We start from the raw sequence: 17,281 nt of genomic DNA on the forward strand, positions 1-17,281 counted from the left end.
CTGGGGCTGGTCTGCTCCGCTTCCCGCTGTTGGTGAGTGCGGGGAGGCTGGGGAAAGGACGCCCCCATACTCACCGTTGGCGGGAAGCAGAGCGCTGCGGCTGGGAGCTGGCAGAGTGGAGCAGGTTGGGGCTGGGATGCTCTGCTTCCGCCGCTGCTGGGGAGTGCGGGGGTGGATCCCTTCCCCCAATCCCCCTCCCCCGAGCAACACGGCTGGGGCCGAGGCAAGGGAAGCAGAGAGGGCTGCTCCCACCCCTCCCCCGCCCCCGCTATTCCCCCAGGCCACTCGGGGACTGCGAGGCCCTCAAAAGTGCCTGCCCAAAGCTCCTGCCCCCCAGACTCTGGGGCGGGGGAACCCCTGACTGCCCCCGAGACACTCTGCCTCTTAACGAACCCCTCGTCCCCAGCCTGGCCCGGCATCCTTAACATGCTGCTCAGAGCAACATGTCAGAGCTTTAATGTGTTGCATGCGAACGTGCATTATATTGGGTCGCGTTATATCAGGCTAGCAGTGTATTTTCTTACAGAAGTCCCCAATGGGAGGGGATAACAGCAAGAAACAGTTTCTTTTGGACTAGGCCTGCTAGATTCAATTGGGTTTTGTGCAGTACACATTTTGGGATGCCAACTACATTGGGTAGTTAATAGCCCTTGGAAGATGATTAGATAACTGGTCAAAATGTAGACAATAGCAAGGCAATATACAAACTGAATAGCATCTGCAGGCAGGGAAATTCACTTCTAATACATATTGCAGAAACAAGCGCTAATGGATCTTGGCTGTGCGTATACCCAATCTTTGAGCATTAGAGCTGGACACCTTCCCATAAGTGACTAGATAAGCAGCATACCAGACTGGTACACCATGGAGAGAACCTGGGGCCTCCTTATTGATATTTATTCAGGTCAATGGAGCTACACCAAGGATTACCATAGTTTGATCCAGTATTGCAAGTTAGACTAAAGAGTTACGTCTCTTCCTAAAATAACCTTTTGCAATTATCTTATTCATGGTAAATACATTGAACAGCAGCTATAAGGATTTATCTGTTTTAACACCTTCCATGATATACAGTTACTATGAACTGGCTTCATACGACAATAAAGCCATTGTAATCCTCTTTATAACCATTTTAAAAATGCTTCACTTTTGACTGACATCATACTGAACAGAGTTCATAAGCAATAGGCAGTCATGTACTTATTCAAGTTCCATACTGGCTTATTACAAAAGCTGTTAATCATTTGGAGGCTATACTTTATCATAAATCAATCTGGTTTCTCTTCTCAATTACTCTGCCCAGGATTTGACAGAGAACAACATAAAAGCTTCTGGCACTTACTTGTTCTCCCAGGGTTTTGCAAGATACTCTAACCCAGTGCTGGAAATGATTCCGAGATGTCGGAGGCCCAAATAAAGATAAACCAATACTTTCTGTATCTTCAGCAGTGATGTTCCTAAAGAATTTTGAAGGTTCTTGTACCCATGGTCTTGGTCCACCTTCAAACAACATGTCTTTGGAAGAACCCAGAGTTACCAAGGCAACAGAAGAAGGATCTATAGTCTGGAAATGAACAAAAGTTACACTCATTCATATACACCATAACATACATACATATACATATATATACACAGATTTCAGCATCACACACACATTATATATATATATGAATGATACTGAAATCTATCAGGTGACCATACTTTATGTGAAAATTTTCTCATTCTCAGTGGAAGAGCCATTTGATTATCATTTCTGTTTAGCCGATGATCTGTTCTACCAAAATTTTTATAAATATGGTTAATTCAGAATGCAGCAGTACTAAAATGATTAGCAACAATTAAAAGTAAACTTTGCTCATTAGGGCTATGACCACAGTGCCTTAGGAACTCTCTTTTTCCTTCTATTGATGATAATTCTCCAATCTCCCCATCTTATGTTAACTGAGCTACTCCAGAGGGAAGAGATTCTGAGTAAAATCCTGTTCCCACTGAAGTAAATGGTAATCTTCTCATTGATTTAAATAGGGCCAGACTGTATTCTCTATCTTTTGAAACCCTTCGGGTTGATTAATCTCCCAGGTACAGCTGTTCTTCAGAACTGCATTTTAAACCCTGACTTTATTTACCCTACTAAATGAAACAAAGGTCTCACTTCAAAACGCCACAGGAATATTGAAACAAATTCTGCACTGATTTAAATCCTAGCCCATCTCGTTGATATCGCCTGCAGTGGAAATCAACACGGAAATTGGTTTGACATTTTTAATATACAAAGAATCATCTGTTTCAAGTATTCTACAACCTGATGTTAGTAAGACAGACCAACACTGATCTGGACATAGGATGACTCAATTCTTTCTGTGAAAATTCATGTATGCTGCTTGGAGGAACATAGTTATAAATGCTGGGCACAGACTAATTTTCACTCAACCCTCATAGGTTATTCTCATTGCACAGACATCCACATGTTGCCAAAACTGTAAAGTTCATTCATTCATGTGCTTTTGCCCTGTCCTTCGCTCCTAACTATTTGTCGTCTTATTGCAGGGATTCTTCCACTTTTTCACTCTATGGACCACTTCATAAGAGACATTCTAATGCAAGACAACTCCTCCTAATGTCTCACCCCTCATTTTTATACACAAAAATATTTCATTCTTCAGATGGCAACAACAAAGAAGGGTACTATAGATCACTGTTTGAAAACCACAGTTCTAAGGTCTTTCTAAAGTTCCTGTCACTGTGCTAAGCACTGGCCAACGATGAAAAGATAACAGAGTAATCCCTAAAGTAATCTATCCTCCCCCTTCCATACACCCTTGTTGCCCCCAGATGGGATGCATTGATGTCATATCTGTAATACTTCTAATGAATAGATAATATCTTAACTCAGTGGGAGAGAAGATCTTTTATTCTGTTCTGGATAACTCAACATCCTCTTGTCTGAAAGATGTGCAAGGATCTCCTCTTTTTTTAATAGACTTCTTTGATCTGATATGGAATCCATTTATGGCTTCTGTTAAAGGCTATATTTAATTTTCCCAAGTCTGATGCATTCCATTTTGTAATCTCAATCTGTGTATTTTAACACCACCAAGAAATGAAACACTCATTCTTCAACTGATGCAATTCATATAACTTTTTCCCAGTCGAATGGACTCCTCATCCCCTTGTTAATACAATACTTATATTCACTTGTATAAACTCTTACATGTCAATTTAATCTTTTGAATTTACTATCTATGCTGTGTTCAATCTTCAGACACCCAACAGCTTACCTAGTTCATAGATAAAGAACTGAAAATGTATGGCATCTTTGCCCTATAAAACTGTATTGAGTTACATTTTTTTATGTAGTATTCAGAGCTGAATTTAGAATACTTTATAAAAGTAAAACTGTAATAAATATAGCCAGTAATTAAGAAGATGGAATGATTACTGGCAGAGGCGAAGTAGAGTTCAGGGGATGGGAGTGGGACAGAGAAGAAAACAGGCTCTTATTTTATATATTTATTTTATTTTAACTATGTTAGTCAAGTATACTGGGTTAAGACTGACTACTGTGTATTTCCAAATTGATCCCCACTTTCAGACTGTTGGACAGAACCTGCCCTTGTCCATAAATACAAAATTAGCGTTTTAGTTCCATACTGGTGAAACAGAATTTCTTTTACTCTGATCAATGCTGCAGAAAAAAACTCTTGGACTGAATGTGAAATCGTTAGACGTATGCAAATTTATTTATTCCAGATTCTGAAACACTACTACCCTAACATGCAGTAGCGGTAGCCTCTGCGGATTCAGTCGTTGGTATCTAGTCATGAAGCTGACACACTGTCCTATGCTTCTTAATCATTTCTTGGACTTGTGAACACTGTCCTTTAAATGAGGTTCTTATTTCACTTTTTAACCTGTCCAATGGTGAAACACATTTTAATTGTTTGCAAGGAAAAAAATACTCAGTTCCACAGACTACATAGGCCACCAGACTCTGCCTTTTATGCCAAACAATAGTTGTGAGTGCTGTGACTACAGGGGTAATACACTACGCTTGCTTCTACCTGCTGCTGTGGTCATGCAATCGTGACTGGTCTCATTACTAGCTTATTAGGCCAATCATTAATCATTTTTAACAGACAGTTAGATACAAGGAAGGCTTTGAACCTCCCACCACTTCAAAGTTTACTGATGAGTAACTAATTAATTCAACAGTTAAAATATTTTTCTCTAAAATGTATATGATTTCAGAAAGATTCAATTTCAACCTTGTACTGTGTGTTATCTAGCAGCATACTTTTGCCATTTAATTCACCTAATAGCACCTTCATCTCCCAGGATTTTATATTACTCTTACTGAGATCTGCAATACACTGCCTTTGCTTCATTATTGTGTTTTTTATATTTCCTTTTTGAAGTGAAGATAAAACCCTGGGCAAATTTAGTACAGGATTCATGAAAGTCAGAGACTAGCAAAACTAGCTAAAAACAGGAGTAGTCTGAACAGCATGTGCACCCAAGTTCTCCTACTCTCACATGAAATGTCCCTAGCTTCTGTTTGCCAGAAGCTGGGAATGGGTGACAGGGGATGGATCACTTGATTACCTGTTATATTCATTCCATCTGGGGCACCTGGCATTGGCCACTGTCAGAAGAGAGGATACTGGGCTAGAGGGACCTTTGGTCTGACCCAGTATGGCTGTTCTTATGTGTTCTTATATGCATCACTCTTCCAGCAAATTCACACTCATGCTGATAGTATCCCCTGCTATTCTAGTCCTAAGTCTTTTCTTCAGTCCCATCTATCTGTGATTGTTTTCAGATAGCACCAAACTCACTTGCATTTCTGAACTAAGGGAGAAACAGAAATACAGTGCACTAATCCACTACAGCGTTCTACCAAGCCCTTTATTTGGCTTTGGGCTCTGATTTGGCCAAGAAGCATCTCAAAGACATCAGGTAAGTTGCAGTACAGAAATCAAACTGCATGCAGTAAGTATTGGCCCTGATTCAGAAAAGTACTTAAGCCACTGGTACTTAAGCACATGCTTAAGAGACATGATTACCTGAACTGGGACATCCCCAGTCAATGGACTTTCTCATTTTCATATACTAGCACATAACATCAAATCTCAGTTAAAATTTAAATGAATTTTCCAAGAGTAGACTGTTTTAAGAGCATCAATTAGAGAGAGTATCTTACTACAGGCTTACTTTTAGTGGTAGGTAGGCAGCAATGGTGATGCTAGCACTAAGGTGGACATGACCATGAGCGTAACTAACAACAAGTGCTGTGTATCCTTGAGCCTCAGCTTTCACTCTGACTCCACTGCAAAAATCAGAACTTGGATTAAGTCTCCCTGTCAAAAAAACCCAAACAAATAAAAAGTAAACATTTGGGGAGAATAAGCAAGACATTTTAATACAGATTTTAATATAGCTTTTTTGACAGTATTACGTTGGTGCTAGAAATATACAGGGAATATGTACAGATAATTTCAGTGACTACATGGAGGAAATGCAATACCCATAGCTCTATTGAATAATGTACTGTCATTAGTCTCAAAACAGTCACCTTATGAAACATACAAACTTATTAAACTTCTTTTTCTTCCAAATTTTTCTAAAAGGACATCAGTATTCTCTTTGGGATACAGAGTAATATAATTTGCTCTTTTTTTAGCAGAGTATTTTTCCATTGCTGTTCTAAATTGAAACTGGCTTGTAATTAAGCCAAAATAAAATGCATGGTTAAAACAATCCTTACTGCACAGAGCATGATGTATTACCTACGTTCAAGTTAATGATCAAGTTCTAAGTTTTATCTAGGGGAAATTAAGTTGTCAGTTTCATGGCCTGTGTCTGTTTTCTGACGCAGGAGTTTTGTGGGGTTTTCTTTTCTTCTCTCTCTTTTTTTGGGTTTGACTGGATTTTTTTTTTTAAACAGAACAATAGCAAATAAGGTACATATACAAGTAGAATGACATTTAAAAGAGCTGCCTCTTCAGCAAGCAGACGCTGTAAGGGCTTGGCTACACTTGGAAATGTGCAGCGCTGGGAGTTACAGCTGTGGTTGTACAGCTGTGTAGGAACAGCGCTGCAGGGTGGCACACTGGAATCAGCTACCAGCGCGCTGCAATGTGGCCACATTTGCAGCATTTGCAGCGCTGTTGGAGTGGTGCATTGTGGGCAGCTATCCCAGACTTCAAGTGCTGCAACGTGCTTTTCAAAAGAGGGGGGTGGGGTGGAGTATGACAGGGAGCGTGGGGAGACAGAGTGGATTTTTGGAGCAGACACTGTGACAGCTCCTGCCTTGCAATTTCGGCTATTTCCCCCACCCGTCTCTCAATCACTCTTAAATGTAAAAAGGCTTCAGACCAGATAAGCAGCTTCTCGACAGACTCCTCCCCCCGCCGTGCTGTTTCTCCCTCAAGCAAACACTAGCAGCTGTTCTCAGCTCCCTGCCTTGCAAGTTCTGACTAGAAGATACACAACAGCTACCTTCAATCATTTTAAAAGTTTTGACCCTTCCCCCACCCTTCTCTATTCACTAAATGCAAATTATGCACTCCTAAAAAGCCTTCAGACCACATAAGCAGCTGCTCAACACGGACTCCCCTCTCCCCTCAAACAAACAGCTGTGAACATTCCAAAGCAATTCCCTGCCTGGGCTCGCTCGCTCGCTGGAGCAAAGAGCAGCTGTGTTTGTTTTTTAGAGCTGGTCCATTCAGCCGTTCTTCCGGTTTGTTGTGACAGGAATTCTGGGGCAATAACAGCGCTGTTTGGTGTCACACCTGATGAGCATTCGCTGCATCACCAGTGCTGGAATCGCTACACCCCAATCAGACCAGGTGTACAGCCAGCGCTGCAGCCAGGGAGTTGCAGCGCTGGCTGGGCTTTGTAAGTGTGTACACAGAGTGAGTTGCAGCGCTGTAACCCCTTCACCAGCGCTGCAACTCTCCAGTGTAGCCAAGCCCTTAGTCTAACAATAACTGCTTTGCCTGGCTTAGTAATACAACACAAGGAAGAACTAACTAACAAGAAGCAGGCTAACAAAGGATTGTAAGTGCAAGGTAATCTGATCCAGCAGACACCAGATGACAACAAAGTTGCTCAGCCTGTTAGTGCAGAAGGATTCATAAATGGCAAATTGAGAAGAGATTGCACATTCCATATTCTGGTCAGACAAGTGCTATAATGGTGGAAACAGCTGGGGAAGCACCTGAGGAAATGCACTGCTTAAAACGGTAAGCTTCAGAAGGACAGTCCTTTGGCCCTGCTTCAATGATTGCAGTGAATGGAATTTAAGAAATTAATATCCTCGTCCCCCATTTCTCCCAGAAAACAAACAAACAGTCAGATGAGTGAATGGCTTAATAGAACTGAAAAGGGAACTTTATGGAAATTTGGGCACGGTATAATAAGTGAAAGAGTTTGGTATCTTCACATCAGCCAGTGTGACTCCTCAAAACCTGACATAATTGGTCATCTCTGGTGAGGAAACCATCAGGTCTGTTACAGCATGGACTTCGAAAAAACAGGGGAAAGGTCTAGGGTAGAGCAGAGTGTATGTGAGTCTGAACATTCTTCAGTGTACTCGGCTTATTTATTGCGAGATATTTTGGTATCCTTAAATGCTAAAAGAAAGAAATAAAAATGCTATTCCATTAAAAAATAGTCATCTTCAATATACAGAAATGCTGGACTAATGTGGTCTCTGTATATGCAGTTGGACATCTCTCTAGTAATCTGCCATGAATCCACTAAAACAGGCCATTACAAGTAGGTGAATGATTTATACTTGTAACATCTCTATTTGTCTTGTAAGCTGAACTGAATATATAGGGTTTTGTCGTTTGTTTTTTTTTATCACCTTGGAGCGGTTTGAAGACGCCGCGGTTTTCTACCTCCACGACTAAGTCAAAATGTGAACAATCGCTCAGTGTGACCATCTCACTGGTTTCAATATTCACTAGGCCATTAATCCTCAAGGGCAGCTCCAGTATCTGACCCACACGTGCTTCAACTTGACACGGTGTGAACTCCATGCCACTAGGTTCAGTTACATATACCTGAGAGAGACAAGAACAAACAATAAGGTAAGACACAGCTACATAAGGAACTAGAAAGAAAGTTTAAGACTCAGTAATTACGTTTCCCCCCCAAAAAACCCTCTCAAGGACACCTCACCACAGTCAGTTTCCCTCTGAGAGATGAGGGCTAGAAATAACCGTCCAGAGCCCCAACAATGCTGTTACCCATAACTGCCAGGGAGAGGTGCGAAAGAGGGACTAGAAGTGTTCCCTAAAATTTTAATGCTCTGACAGATGAGATCTTTTCATGAGTGCATTGAAACCTGCACCTATTTTTATGCACTCTATAATCTGCTGCCTATTTTATTCTGGGATTATTTTAAAATGTTGGACTCCCCCCACCCCCACCCATTAAGACACTACCACAGATTCCAACAGAGGAAGTTTCTGAGCTGAAGTTCCACTGGTATAAGGACGTGAGCCAATCCCATTGAAGTCATTGGGAGTCTTTCAACCAGTTTCAATGGGCTCTGAATCAAGAAAGGAGATGGCAGCACTGTATGAGGGAAATGCTGGTGGGGGGTTATATTATTTTTTTCTATAACTAGTTAATAGACTCTAATTAAGGGAGTCTTTTTTCAACAGTGTATTTATAAGAGATTGTCAAGGGTGCTCAGAGCTTGGTATAGTTTGGGGTTTTTTGGTATGATAGCGAAAATCTCAGTAAGTAAAATGACAAACTTTTATTTATGCAGGTAATCATTACATGAGAGGGGACAAAGAGTCCTGCGGCACTTTATAGACTAATAGACGTACTGAAGCATAAGCTTTCATGGGTGAACACCCACTTCGTCAGATGCATGATGTGAGAAGCACCTCTGACCTCAAAAGGGTTACGTGTGTAAATAAGAGAGGCAGCATCAGATCCTAGGACTCTAGATGGTCTGAAATGATTAACAGAATGTTTAAAGACATTATCTGAAGTGTTGATGAGCAGGCCCGTGAATGGTATTTGTTTGTTACTCCGATTTGTTACCTTCTTGCTAATGTTAAAGAAACCATCACAGACAGATTGTAACACTTCATAAGCCTTGCTGTGATCAAAGCTTTTCATTTGCAGCATCTTTAACTTTTTAAACCATCTGCCAAAAGCTTCAGGGTAAATTGTTAGACCATATGGTATGGTGTTAAAACTGCAATCTTCATGGAACATAAACGACTATTATTATAACTTGCTTATCAAGGTCAGCAGATAAAGCTCCTACCCCAAACACTTCAATTTATTCCAAACAGAACACATAATGTTTAACATGTTCGCAGAGATATTTAGTACCTTCATACGATGCTCAATTTGCTCAATCTATTGCTTTAAAAGCTTGCAAGGTAAGAAGCATTTTTTTGAGTTATTATCATCTATAAACTTTGAATTGTATTTGGAAAGAGAATTTTAACTAAAAACATAATTTCTGAACCTCCTGCAGGCAACTGTCATATTGCTAAAAAGTGACATCTTCGGGACACAGATAACATGGGCACAGTATCACAGAAAGATTGTAAAGTAGCTTCCATCTTGCATTAACATTGGTTTACCAGCCAGAGCATCACAGTTTACACATTTAAACACTACACTTAATGTCCATTTAAACTACATTTTGTAGAATTGATATAGTTAACTTAAAATACATTAAAAGCAAGCTGGTGCACCCTGCAAAGATATCGCAGATGCACTTTGACCCAGCAAGTTTTGTTTCAAAAGATTTTTCCCCAACACAGTCATATTAAACAAAAGTCTGGCCGCTTAAATAGCTCTCTTTTCATTATGGTACAGTACTAGAGAGTTTGACAAACACATACTCTCTCACACTCTTGCCAGAAGGAACTCTGAAGCAAACAAGGGTACAATGTGGAACCTGAAGGATTTTAGCTATGCTGGATAAGGGAAGTCATAAAAGCGATTAGGCATTTTGAGTCATTAGTGTCTGTAATTTTAATTCAGTCAGTTTGCTCCACACCAGCTGCTAAATTATACCTATGCACCCGTTATGCAGGTGCATTCTTCCAAGTCTACTAATGCTCTCCCGAACTCAACTGCCATCTTTTCTTGGAGATGAAGGGCAATTTTTTTTTTTTTTTACAAGGCTCTCAGTTTGATGTAAGGGTGAAAAGTTGCTTGTCAGACTGGGTCTCTCATTGCTTGGCATAAATAAGCATATTCCAGGTGAGGAGTTCTCTATTTATGACCATATTGTACACAAATATACCTGCTCCAGGTCTCAAAATAGTCAAATAAATCACACACAAATTTGCAGCTCTCAAGCACCATCTCTTACTTCCACTGCTGGAGTTTAGGAGCAAGCTTTTACCCCTCAATTCAGGTTCTCTCTACAATGCTCAGCTTTTTAAAGCTGTACTTCTACTCTGCCTTATTCGAAAGCTTGCATTCGGGCCATGCTCATGCTTCAGAGGCTGCATTTCACTGATGCTGATACAGACAAGGGTATGCCCATTTTGGCTCCAATCCATCTTAAAAAGTTAAGCACATACTTACATGCCATGCTATATTGGGGCTGTCTGTATTTCTAAGAGCACTATGAATGCTACACAACAGTCGAATACAGTGAACAATAATACCGTTTTTGAAGTAGGCAGAATGCAGTTATCCAAGTTAGAATCTGACCAGAACAACTGGGGCTACTGTCTTCTCTTTTGTAAAATAAATTAAAATAAAATAAAATAAAATAGGCTTTATCCATTATATTTATATTCTACCATTTTTTGTTCAGGATTACCTAAAGGTATTGGCCAGTTCTCCATTAAGGAACAGGGCACCATGGAAGTTCCCCCAACTGAAAACCTCCAAAGCTGCAAAAATGCTAGGAAAAAGTATTTAAATTCATGGAGCTCGATCATAAGCCTCTAGTAGGGACTTTTCTGCTCCCCCACTTCCTGTCACAGAGATTTTCTTGTAAGTACACTGCGATGCTTATTCTTAGATTTTTCCCCACTAGGTCACTACCACAAGCAATAATTATTCTATAAAAGCAGTAAGAGTGGGTGTGGGTTTGCAGAGAGGTGACCAATGCTTCCAAATGCCTCCTGACTGAGGTATATTTTTATGTCTCCTGTATCCTTCTGAAGCAATAACCCACTGAAGGAATCATGGTGTCTTTTCTAAACACAGTTTTAGCTTGTTTTGGGATCTGGAGCTCAACTAGGTTTGTCATGTGGGATTTTGTAAAATTCTGGCTTTCTATCCTTGCTGAGAAATGCCCATCCGCCTGGCTGGTGTCTGCTATCATTTAGCATAAGGGATAAACAAACTGTTTCTGGTAGGGCAACAGTGTTTTTACTTAGGGTTATCAGGCTGATTGCTTGGCCTGCAGCAAGTGAGTATTAGTTACTTTTTTAACATAAAGAATTCAACTGGGAAAAGCCTTTCCTAGGAGAGGAGGTAAAGGGACAGGCTACATTTCATCTCTGGGACTGACATTAAAATAGTAATTAAAGAGATAACCTGAGAGGAGCCCCCAGTAGCGTGAGCTCTGACTCAGCTTGCCTGCCGCAGGACATGGATGCAGAATTCTGTGGGACATGTGACCAGGAGTTGTCCTTTAAGAGACACTCTGCTCCTTGACTGACAGCTCTCCCTGCCTTCTCTACTGCTGCTAAGCCAAACTCAGAAGAGACCAGAGAAAATACTGTTTACCTTCATTTCTCCATAGTGCAGTGGGTTCTGAACATCATTTGCCTGTATAACACTGACACCAATATCACTTCCAGTTGTCATGACTCCTTTGACTGTTACTGTAGCAACAGCCTGGTTAGAATAGGACCAACTGAAATTTCCACTTCCACCGTGAGCCTAAAACATGAAGGAAAAAATATTTAATTTGTATTAATATGGTGCCCTGTTCTCTTGGTTACCATCTATCCAAACTTCAGACATAGTACATAAAATGCTAGCCACACTGCGTAGAGTTAAGAATGCTAGCACTGAAATACAATGAAACTGAGGCCCCAACACTTTAAATCGGCAAGGTCAGGGATTCGCAGATTCCTGCCCTTCATCCAATTTCCGATTTATTCACACATTCATTTTGCTCATCACTGCTGCTAACCTAAATGCCTCTCTCTACCACTGCTGCAAAATTCTAAAGCTCAAAGATCCCTGTGATTAATAGCACTTGCAGTCAGCATACCATTTCACAAGTCAGCACAACAGAGGCCCAGCATGTGTGATTGCTGTATTTTTCAAAACTCTGATTAATTTTCTGTTGCTGAAAGCCAAAGACAGTCAAGTGGACGTTTTTAGGTCTCAGTGCAGCTAACCTAGCGTACTATGGCAATTGGCTTCTACCAATGGGAATTGTTGAGAAGTCTAAAAAGCAAAAGAAGAGGGCAGAGAAAAGGAAACAAAAATTGATTTTTCGCTGCCACTGCATCTTTATATTTAGCCTGAACAGTATGTTAGCAGATGTTTCTGTATCTGTACATCTGGCATACATATTGCTCCAGGAATTTATCCATCAGCCAGTGAGTGATAGGTAGCAATGCAGATTGCCCACACTTACACTGGGCAATTCAGAGGCCTGTACACTGTGTAGGTTACATCCTCAGCCAGGCTCTCTAAGGATTCAATCATTGCCAAATCTAGATATTCAAGTCAAAGGGGATCATTCCCAAGAATCAGACCTTTCCATTTCATGAAGGATTTTAAGATAAATTGCCAGGACTTTAACTTTACTTTACTTTAGTGGAGCGAGGAGGAACAACTTATTTTTCAGTCTTACGGTCTGTGTCGCAAGAAAGATGAATGACCTTGCCCATTCAATAGTATGGTAACTCTACAGCTTATTGAAATCAAAGCAGAATACTATCTGCTGAAATTTCACATTCACATTGAGTCAAGAACCATTGAGTTTACCCCATCAGAAGTAACACTGTCATTCTCAATCTGTAACATTCTTATACAAAGAAAACCATTGCTATAGAATTCATAGTTTTTAAACAGCATTATGGTAAGTTAAAAAATAAATTCTGTGGCAACATCTTGCTGCACAGCAAAAGGTACTGAGAATAATTTGCATTTTTTTTAAAAAAAACATCTTTTTCTCTGTCACCCAGGTGGCCCCTCTCCACATGCTATGGTCGACGTGAGAGATAATGTTCCATAATGAGAATAATGTCCTACGGCAAGAAGCTTCAAATTATGTGGGGGTTAATTTCTGTAGCATAGTAAACATTTTCTATAAACAGCTTCACGATTCAACTGATATAAACAAAGTACAATGAAAAACAAGGCTCATGTGGGCAGTAATCATTGGTCTAAAAAAAGGAACAGCTGAGACACATGCAGGTAGACTTTTCCCAAAGAATCAAAGAGGAGGCGATTTAATATGGTAGTTCCTTTTCTCTCATGGGCTTCTGCATGGCCCATTAACAGAAAATCATCAGAAAATAAATGAAAAAACTACTGGCCAAATAGGCAACAGTTGGACTGGGACTAGTGTAAATAGGCTCAGTTGAGAAGGGTGAAAGCTCAGATTCCTTAGGATAATGCAGAATTATTTATTCAAAATGCTTTGGAGATATTAGGTCTATCTGGATAAAAAGAGCTTCATTTAAAATAGTCAGAAGACTGACTGTAAAAATGTTACCTTCTTATGTGTATGCATCTTTGTGGTAAACGTTTGTCTCAAATCTGGACTTAGAGTTCAACATCTGAGTGTTTACTGTACCTCCCTCAAGCTCACTACCAGCTTGGATTTTACTTCGCTGCCACCAGATAAGATTTAGGCTCTTATCAGCCTGGGTTCCCCAAATACTCCTTGGGGGACCCCCTCTGTGGCCCCCCCAACTTCCTTTGGGAAGACCCCCCACGACTCAGAAATCTGAGTCTACCGGTAAGGGAAAAATCCCTCCCTCTCCCTTCTCCGGCGTCTGCTCTGAGCCATGGAGGGAATTGAGTGCAATTCCTTTACATCACAATACCAAGAAAACCTTGTCTCCTTTCTCCTCCAAAGAGACAGTTTCAAACACAGGAAACTAAAGTGATCTTCTCTCTTTCCCGTAGCCTGTTTCGCCCTGGGACGATAGGAAAGTCAACACAAGATGTAAGATTCCCTCCCCCTCCCTGTCTTCCGTGAGGGAGACAGATACCTGGTACAGAAATTTCTATCCTTTGCCTCACTAGAAAAGAAACTCCCACAAGACTTTATCTCTAAAAAAAAAAATTACAAAAGATAATACTGCATTAAGAGATCAATACAGGCTCTTGTATAAGAAATATGATAACAGTCTGATTATAAAAGATAGCCCAATTAAACCAGTCCGCAAATCAACACCCTGTTAATACAAATCAAGACATCACAGCATATACTTGTTTCCTTTGTACTCACAGATGTTTAGTAAATTTTAAAGAGATGGAGTTGAGAAAAGCAATTGTTTACTCACAGCCGAGGAAATACAAAAAGACCAGAACAAAGCCAAAAACCTCCAGAGGTTCCCACCCTTACTTTTGAAAATCCGGTTTCCTGATTGGTCCTCTGGTCAGGTGTTTGGTTCCCTTTGTAACCCCTTCACAGTAAAAGAAAATTAACCCTTACCTTACCTATCTACTTATGACAATCTTCTTACCAGGCAAACAAAAAAAGTGTTGCTACAGTTTACACTAGTTACTACTGAACAGCTCAGGGAAAATAAACTGGATTCTATCCTGACTTGTATATCTTCCACGGACTTGTTAACTGGGCCCACCCTGCACAATTTGTATTATTGATGACTGATGATGCACAAGCCAGAAAGAACACAACTTGACTTTCAGATTCTTAGCTTTGTAGAGTTGACACTTGGTTTTTCTAAAGTAAGTAAAGTAAAAAGATGTTTAAACTCTCTTTTTACATGTATTCAGAGCCAGTTTAGAAATCAAGATATCAGTGACATAAAATAAACATGGAACCCCCATGATGCAGAAACACTTTTCAGAGATTAAACAAACTTTGGGACTAGTCCAAAGCCCACTAAAATCTCTGGGCGTTTATTCCTTGACTTAAAAGGGCTTGATCTGAAACCCACTGAGCAAGAGGTGGAGACTAATCTGAAAACAAGAATGGCAGTAATAATCTGTCTACTGTAATTAATAACCAACTGTAACTGAGCACTAACTGCTGTTGTGATAATTAAGCATACAAATTTGCCCTAATTGTGAGGGCAGCCATGAGAAGTGAAAGTTCCTGAAATGTCACAATAGCCTATTACAACAAGCGTTGATGGGCAAAGTGAGATAGAAAGACTGAATTAATAAAAAGAAAAAAAGGCTTCCTGTTATAACACAAGGACTGTATTAAGATTGTGACTGGTAAACATGAGAAGCAGAGGACTGGAAATCAATTAATCAAAATACCTGTGTCTGAAATTAGATCTAACTGATGGACAAAATACCGAGGGTGTGGGTTCTTCCACCCATCACTTCCTTTTGAGGTTCTTAAAGAAACAGATTTTGGGAGAAAAACTGGTTCCTGGAGTGAGCTTCACTATCCTAGCTGCCACCCTCACCATCTCCTGAGACCCAGGATCATCTTCATTCTAATCCTGAGAGTTGACCACCTGGGATGTCAGACTTCGTCTCCTCCCCCCTAAAATGTGCCCTTTTCCTTCCCTAATTTATTTCTTCTCTTTCCTATCTCTCGCCTTTTTCCTTCTGTCTAATAAGAGGCTGGCTTAGCCGGCAAGACTGCATATTTTGCAACACTGCTGTACACCTGTGACCAGAAAGAGGCAGCTCAAAGCAATGTCCTAAACAGTCCAATGCTAGTAACAAGTCTCCCAGGTCTTGGAGTGGCTGATAAGACCATGTGCTATGTCTGTGTTTTTCCAGCAGTAAGATCAGAAGTGAGAGTTAACATCAGAGATAGAAGCTGCATTTTCTGTCTTTGCTGTTCTTTTCTCTCCCTTGTTGTGTATTTTCTTATTTTGACTTCTTAGGAAACAGTGCTTTAAACATAACAGCAATAACAACAGCCCATCTCAACTAACGTCTTTTTCCCCCAAAAGGGCAGTTATTACCATCCTTAATACCATCTAAAACTGTCAAATGTGTTTTTTTCCTTCTAAATACTTTCAGGAGAAGAACCTCTTTTGCATACCAGGTGAGGTCTTGGGCACTGAGTCCAAGTGGACCTTGTTCAGGACCTCAATCGTTGAGGCAGCCACGAAAAGCTGGGGTCTGAAGGCAGTTGGTCCGCTGATGGACTCCAGTGGTGAGGGAAGCCGACAAGTCAAAGGAGGCGGCCTGCCGAGCAATGCTCGTGAACCAGACTCCTGATATGGCTGAGAGGTACTGGCTGGCTAAGAGTGCTGCAGCTGGGGCGGTTGTTGAAGCCAAAGCCCAGGCTTGGGAGGAGTTTGGAGAGACCTTGGATAATGACTACCAGATAGCCTCAAAGGTGTTCTGGCAAACCATTTGTCGCTTTAAAAGGGGTCAGCAGGACGTTGCCAAGTCTGTACTCAGTAAGGATGGTGAAACACTGATTAAGGAGACTGTCGAGAGGTAGAAGGAGCACTTTAAGGAACTCAACTCGATGGACATGCTTCCCCTCCAGGAGGCAGCACCGGACACCTCTGGTGAGGTTGGATTTATTTCTGATGCTGAGGTCATTACGGCGGTAAAGTGCCTTCATAGTGATAAGGTAGCAGGGGTGGACAAGATTCGCCTGGAGATGCTGAAATCACTAGACAATGTTGGGCTGTCATGGTTAATGCGCCTGTTCAATGTTGCATGGAAGGTGCTCCGGACTGGCAAACCAGAGAGGTGGTCCAATTCTTTAAGAAAGGAGACCAGAGCGTGTGTTACAACTATAGGGGGCTCACACTCCTCAGCCTCCCTGGCAAAGCTTATGCCAGGGTGCTGGAGAGGAGATTACACTCATTAGTTGAATCTCAGATTCAGGAAGAACAATATGGATTCCATCCTGGCTGTGGAAAAATGGACAAGCTCTTTGCTCTCTCGCAGATACCTGAGGGGTCGTGGGAATTTGCTAATCCAGTTTATCTTTGTTTTGTAGACCTGGAGAAAAAATATGACCACGTTCCACGAGATGTCTTGTGGGAAGTGCTGTCGGAGTATGAGGTGTCAGTGCTGCTTTTGCGTGTTATCTGGTCCCTCTATTCTCGGAGGGAGAGCTGCGCTCACATTTTTGGCATCAAGTCGAGTTCATGCAAGGTGGGCATTGGACTCCACCAAGAATGCATCT

The 17,281-nt window shown here is 41.0% G+C and overlaps 1 protein-coding gene across 1 annotated transcript in view; it reads right to left on the minus strand.

The window, feature by feature from the left end:
* Positions 1–17,281, minus strand: part of NUP210 (nucleoporin 210) — a 126,097-nt gene that overhangs the window by 60,282 nt on the left and 48,534 nt on the right. Inside the window, exons 12-15 of the mRNA XM_032764187.2 lie at positions 11,737–11,892; positions 7,871–8,069; positions 5,212–5,357; positions 1,343–1,564 (exon numbers count right to left, since the gene is read on the minus strand). Coding sequence (XP_032620078.1) covers positions 1,343–1,564; positions 5,212–5,357; positions 7,871–8,069; positions 11,737–11,892 — 723 coding nt within the window. The remainder of the gene's footprint in view (positions 1–1,342; positions 1,565–5,211; positions 5,358–7,870; positions 8,070–11,736; positions 11,893–17,281) is intronic.

The sequence above is a fragment of the Chelonoidis abingdonii genome, chromosome 17 (genome assembly GCF_003597395.2).
Source record: "Chelonoidis abingdonii isolate Lonesome George chromosome 17, CheloAbing_2.0, whole genome shotgun sequence".
NCBI lineage: Eukaryota > Metazoa > Chordata > Testudines > Testudinidae > Chelonoidis > Chelonoidis abingdonii.